The sequence below is a fragment of the Saccostrea cucullata genome, unplaced genomic scaffold (genome assembly GCF_032062105.1).
Source record: "Saccostrea cucullata isolate Sc308-1 unplaced genomic scaffold, CSIRO_AGI_Scuc_v1 ctg21432, whole genome shotgun sequence".
NCBI classification, from domain to species: Eukaryota; Metazoa; Mollusca; class Bivalvia; order Ostreida; family Ostreidae; genus Saccostrea; species Saccostrea cuccullata.
In genome coordinates, this window is record NW_026936076.1 from 1 (window position 1) to 6,818 (window position 6,818).

Below are 6,818 nucleotides of genomic sequence, written 5' to 3' on the forward strand. Positions count from 1 at the left end.
CAAGCATGATAAATTATGTACGTTTAGTAAACAAAAAATCAAATTTTGTTTCCTCCAAACACGATTGATTTTACAGTAATTGATTATTAAAAACATTACGCTTTAAACAATTCCATTTTAATGGTAAGCGTTATGCTAAAAATCTTGTTTGTGTTTACATGTACCTTATTTGGATTTGATCCAACAGGAATAAACAACATAGGACCCAGCATTGCCGTTCCAGTCACAGTTGCTCGTAATCTTGTTATAAACTAATAAACAGAAAAGGCATTATTACATCTCTGTCGAAAGAACCACAGACGATAGCATTTTCTGCTGCCTATCTCCAAGTCATTATTCATATGTGAACATATTTGAAAGATTTGTAATTTATTAATATCTTAGTTATGAAGGTATTTTTCATAAAAAATCACTTAATATTTAGAAAAACAAGGAGAGAAAACTCTATGATTTTAGCGCAATTCTTAATATATTTTATCAAAATTATACATCTATTTTTTATGGTTTGACAATCAGAAAGATCGATGTATCATTTATCCATTTCATTCAAATGTAATAATTTAGTGATATACTTTTTCTTTTTGCTTCGATGAACATATACATATGGAGCATATACTAGGTATACTGTAGATGTCCGTAGGAAACAGTAGCCATACAGTGGCATATGGTAGGTGTAGCGGGGCCTACTGTAGGTAGCTGTGGCCTGCTGGGGATGCATACAGTGGCATACAAAGATTTACTGTATATACAGAGCTGGCATACTATAACATACTGTAGATACACCGTTTAAAACTGTGAAAATGCTGTATGATCCAGAGAAAGACAGGGGTTTTAAAAGCCAATAGTGTAAGGTTTAAGAGATTTAAAAGACCATATCTTAAATTAATAGATTTAAAAGACCATATCTTTATTTCCTCATCACAATTATACAGCGTAAGATAGAATTGGCGAACCACGTTTGAGAATTTGCAGGGACTATATTTTGTCGGAATAGTGGCGTAAGAAAGTATATTCTTTTCTACCTCTCAAAATTATTAAAGAAAAGTGAATTAAGTTATAATTTTTTCACGGTCAAAGACTTGAGGATTTTTTTCAAATGTAAGTTTAATTGATAATAATGAATTTAAGTTAAATATATCAAATAAATATGATTGTTCAAACAAACTAGAACTATGTCAGCTTTTATAAGCTTCCAATCTGGGTACAGATTTGAGCCAAAAATACGTAAAAAGTATTTTTAAATCATCTCTCTTAGTACACAATTTTTGGTGTTGTTTTTTTTTTTCTTATCTTCATGTGACAACTTTACCATATGTGAAAATATGAAAATTCAAATATAGGAAGCATATAAAAATAACTAATGTATCCTAAAAACTTAAGAAAATTAGAGAAAATTCGGATTAGCCAATATCCATTTAAGTTAAAATATATATGTCAATTTGGTAATATAATCTTATAGACCCTTTATGGAAGTATCTTTCAATGCAAAAGAAAAATGTTTAATCTTCTGCAATACAAGTAAGAATCGCATGATTGGCAACAGTATTTTTTTTATTATTCATGTCCAGGAAAAAAGTAATGACCTTGACCTGAACTTGTCTCTAATATAAAACGGTCAATTTTAATTTCACTGATACTAGTGATATTGCCTTCGTAATTCTGTGAAAATTTCATCAATTTTAAATACAAGGAAAATGATAAGAATCCTACCATAAGGAATCACTGTCTGTTTAGCAGAGTATGCCAGTTATGCCCCTTATGCATAAATTATCCCATATTTTAAACTATTCTTGATGTTCCTGGCATACTCTATTAACTAGACTGTGATTTCTTACATTTTCATTTCATTATGAAAAAAATGTAAATTTAGACATTATAAATTAACACACACTAATAAATTAAATTATAAGAGGCCTCCCATGCCAATTTCAATACTCCCCGTCCACTGATAATAAACGCAGACAACCGTACGACACATCCATGCATATGTATAAGACCTCCTTAGCGTCATACACAAAGATATACACACAGGATTTACATGCATATTAGGCCTCCCTACACATGTACTAAATTTTAAAGAGTTACCACAGAGAAAACAAATATAGATTTGGAAATATAAAGCAATCAACGACATTTTTAAAGAAGATACTTACAGTACTAAATGGATTTTCAGAGACAGCTGGGGATTCGGGTTTGTCAATGTCTATGGGGTCTGTCGGTCGGCAATCTGTAATCACGATCAGTCTTGAAGTCGGAATAATACCCGTAATAAGGTTGCCTACAATATAAAATCCTAGAATAAACGCACTGTAAAGACATACATGTACTGTGCAATCACAAAATTTCGAGGGGGTTTAATTTTCGCTGTTTTCGAGGTATAGAGAGCTCGAGACCAACGAATCCATGACCACCACAAAATGTTTGATATACATTACTACTCAACACTTCTTCAACCAAAAATTAAATCCCTACAAATCAATAATTTTTTCTCAAATCGAGAAAATTTACCCCCAAGAAAATATGTGATTTTATAGTGGTGCTTCAAAATATATGTATATTTTCAAAGTTATACCTCCCAATTGATTGTATTTTTGTAGAATTTAAAGAAATTGACCGCATTTGTATTATAATTTTATTAGCTTATGCATTGTTTGCGGGAATTTAGTTTTAATAATAATAAGAAGAAGAATGTCGTGTAATTAAATTGATAACACGACAATTTCTCCACATTAATCAAATTGCAGTGTAATGCAAGAAAGATTGGAAAATTAAAAGAAAAAGGTGATCGATCAATCAATCGTTAGATAGGATAGATATATTTCTTATCTAACTTCTATTGAGAAAACATGATGTGGCCAGAAGGATTCCGGCTTCCATAGGAGAACTTCCCCTGCATTCAACTCTATCTGAAAAAGAAGAAAAGTAGATCTGTTGTTATCGCTATTGTTATTGGTATCCAATGACAGTTCTTACCACAAAGAATAACTATGTGAAGAATGGAAGCCCCAGCCCTATACCTCAAAAGATATGGCCAAGTTTAAACATTTTAAAATGTAGGTCAAACTCCAAGGTGAAAGGGTTCAAATTCTTGAAAGCAAATGAAAGGTCTTGTCATAAGAATAAAATATGAAAAGTATGAGAGAAGTACATGTAGCCCTAACCCTTCAAAACTTATGGTCAAGAATTGTTTTTTTTAAATTAAGTCAAACTCCAAGATCAAGGTAAAAGGGTAAAAGTTCTTGGTATTCTATAAAGGGTCTTTTCACAAGAATTACGAGGGTTGTTCGAAAAGTTCGTGGACGATGTCAGTCTTCGTTATATTACTTACAAGAAATAGAAATAAATTTACTTCATTTTAAAATCAATATGTTTTGTACCCGCGGAGCACACTTGACGGGAATGTAGCGTCAATATATAGCGTCAAGAATTTCTAAAAAATACATTTCACACAGTATAATCTAATACCCATTCATTAAACCCTTTTTTCTAATACTAAACATTTATTTTTTAAGAACTACTCTTCCTTTGTTAAGGTTTTAATTTCTTTTTTTACTTACCGCTAGTTTCACATGATACGCAACTCTGAAGCGCCTATGTCTTTTCTTGACGTTCCAACTTTATGAGTTTTTGTTAAGATATTTACAGTTAAACCGTAGCTTCACAGATTGCACTCATACTCATCCGATACAGAGTCTCTGTCGCTCAGTTATTGCCTGTAATATTTGTACATACATGCACAACTCAGTTGTGACATATTTTTTATTCTTCTGATATTTTTAGAGTTTATTCAGGGTTTTTCCTGAGTAAAACACAGAATTGCACCATTATCTGCTGCTCCGTGCCGTTCTTAAACGTCATAAATTTTGTTGTTTTCATTAAGGTTTAACTATCTTCTCAAGTTGCTTTCTTTTCAACAAAGAAAAAGAGAAAAAACATTATTTGGTATACGAATCAATGTAACAATTCTTAACTGAATTTCTAGGTTGTTTTTCGTTTTTGCTCCATTTTACAGAGAAGACGACTACAGACATTATATAGTGTAGTGTCTGTAACTTACTAAATTTGGACCTGCTCTGCAATCCGATTTCTGCATTTTTAAAATCTGGATAAGTTTTGAATAAATCGGAATATTTTGGAAAACTATTTTGGAAAAATTTAATACAAATCATTTTGATTTATTGTAAAAATATTTCTACAAAATTTGGATAGCATACGACGTCAAATTAAAAAGATATGACAGTTGTTCACGAACTTTTCGAATGACCCCTCGTACATATGTGAAGTATGACAGCACTAACCCTCAGCGTTCAAAAGTTATGGCCAAGGTTAAAGTTTTTTCATATGACTGTACAAAAATCTCCAAGGTCAAGGTCAAAATGTTACGGTAATTGGTATCAAATGAAAGGTCTTGTTACAAAGAATACATATGTGAAGGATGGAAGCCCTAGCTCTAACACATCAAAAGTTATGGCCAAGGTTAAAAATTTTGAAATGTAGGACAAACTACAAGCTCAAAGGATCAAAGTTCTTGATATCAAATGAAATGTCTAGAAACGAGGATTAAATATGTTAAGTATGAAAGCACTAGCCCTAATCCTTTGAAAGTTATTGTCAATGTTTGCTTTTTAAAATTAGGCAAATTCCAAGGTCAATGTCAAAGTTCTTGTCATTCAATCAAGGGTCTTATCACAAGGATTACATATGTGAAAAATGAAAGCACTATCCCTTAGTACCGTTCAAAAGTTATGGTCGAGGTAAAAGTTTTTTTTATAAGTACAGAAATCCCCAAGGTCAATAGGTCAAATGTGTTGGCACTAATGAAAGGTCTTTCCACTAAGAATACATATATGAAGCATAAAAGTCCTTATATCTACTGTTTGAAAGATACGGGCAAAGTAAAAGTTTGAAATTTGTGTGTAAAAGAGGGTAAAACTTCAAGGTCAAGGTCAAAAGGTCAAATTTGGTGATACCCAAAGAAAGGTCTTCTCACAAGGAATACGCATATGAAATATGAATGTCACAGATCCACTAAATCAAAAGTCATGGGCAAGGTTCAAGTTTTTGCGGACAGACAAACAGCTAGACAGACAGAGAGGCAGCTAGATAGACGGACAGACACGACAAAATCTACATACCTCCGAAACTTTGTTTACGGAGGTATAAAAATTACCGATACACTTCCTTATTGATGCATAGTTGTTTGATAGATAGTGGAGAAACTTGACTTCTTGACCAAAACACAGAACTGCCACGTTTTCATCTTCCTCCCTGTGATCAGCGATTTCTGTAGAAAAAGGGGGAAAATCACCGATTATTGACATTGTAGTGCAGTAAAAATATACTGCAATATGATTTTTAAAAGTATTAACCGTTTAAAATGTCCAAGAAACTTCTTTTCATTTGCCTATACCCCTCTCCGGCCATGCTCTCTGATGTATCGAGTAGAAAGACAGTACGCATTCCCTTTCCTTGAAGGTGTTGTCTTTTAAAAACTTAAAAATCAAATTTGAAATCAAGAGAACATTTAGATTCTCGTTCGTGAAACCGTATTTTGGGAACATTTTGTTAAAGATATATATTTTAATGAAATTTTTAAATGATAATCTTATTAAAAAAAATGCCTCAAAACAGTGTCAGTTCAAAACGATGACATACTTTCTAATGCTTCGTCGCTGTCTCGCTGATCCAGTATTGCATTTCTTCCATTCCATGTTGCATTTTCTAATATTTCTGAAATAAGGAAAAACTTAACTTTAACTAGCTATAGGACAAATATATGTACAGTTGTATGTACCCCCAAGAAATGAATACTCACTTATAATTAATCAAATTCCAACGGAGATATGGAAAACAGAAATTCTTCCTTGTGATTTAAAAACATTTATTAGTCCTCTCTCATTGTATACAGTCACGCAAAAATAAAATCTTCCTAGATTGTTGCTATATTTGTAACTATTCAAAGGATGTTTTGTACAGAATTTACAAAATGCCGTTATTTATATTAGATTTTTTTAGTTTTCTTTAGTCTTTATCAATTAAAATTACTTTTCAGGCGCATCCAGCGCATTATTTATTGATGTAAATTAATTTTCAGCATTGACAATTTTCTTAATTTTTTTAAGCATGGTAGGTTCTACAGCCTTGTATTTTTATAAGCGATAATTTACAATAGCTCAGTCGGTAGAGTGTTCGCTTTGAGATCGGGAGATCGTGAGTTTGAAATTCGGTCGCGACTGACCTATCGATAAAAATGAGAAGCCACTGTTCTTTCGCCCTCAAGCGCTCTGTATTTCGACGTGAAAGTTGCGGTTCCTTCGGATGAGACATTAAATCCGACACCCCGAGTCAAAACAAGTGTTCATTGGCACGATGACGTTCCCTTGCTGCTCAATAACCTTGATACATGAGTACCAATATTAGTGAAAAAAATCACGAAAGGGACGTAAAACATATGAATAATATAAAAATGCTAATACCGGTACTGGAAATGAAAATTCCAACTTTAAATTCTGAATTTAATCTCAATAGAGAATTATTTAATTTTCCGCTTTTTGTCATGATAATACACATATCGACATTAGTGGATCTATTAATCTGTACTTTAATGGTCTGCACTTTAATGGTCTGCAAAATAAATCTCCTTAATACTATATATTTCAATTACATATACATGCTTGTATATGTCCCTGAATTTGATGGTAAATTTACATGTACATCCGTCCTGGTTATAAAAACTTCATATATTACGATAATATATTTATATTAATCTTATTTTTTAAATCATAAAAGATGTTCTTGTCATTAAAATGATTTTTATT

At 32.0% G+C, this 6,818-nt stretch overlaps 1 protein-coding gene across 1 annotated transcript; it reads right to left on the reverse strand.

The window, feature by feature from the left end:
• Positions 1 to 164: 164 nt before the first annotated feature.
• On the reverse strand, positions 165 to 6,388 carry LOC134244717 (uncharacterized; the record flags this gene model as incomplete). The annotated part of the gene is made up of 6 exons (XM_062726970.1): positions 5,656 to 6,388; positions 5,370 to 5,492; positions 5,171 to 5,284; positions 2,832 to 2,906; positions 2,154 to 2,278; positions 165 to 251 (listed from the first exon to the last, which is right to left on the reverse strand). Coding segments are annotated over exons 2-6 (492 nt in total), but the record flags the coding sequence as incomplete, so codon positions are not given.
• Positions 6,389 to 6,818: the final 430 nt, after the last annotated feature.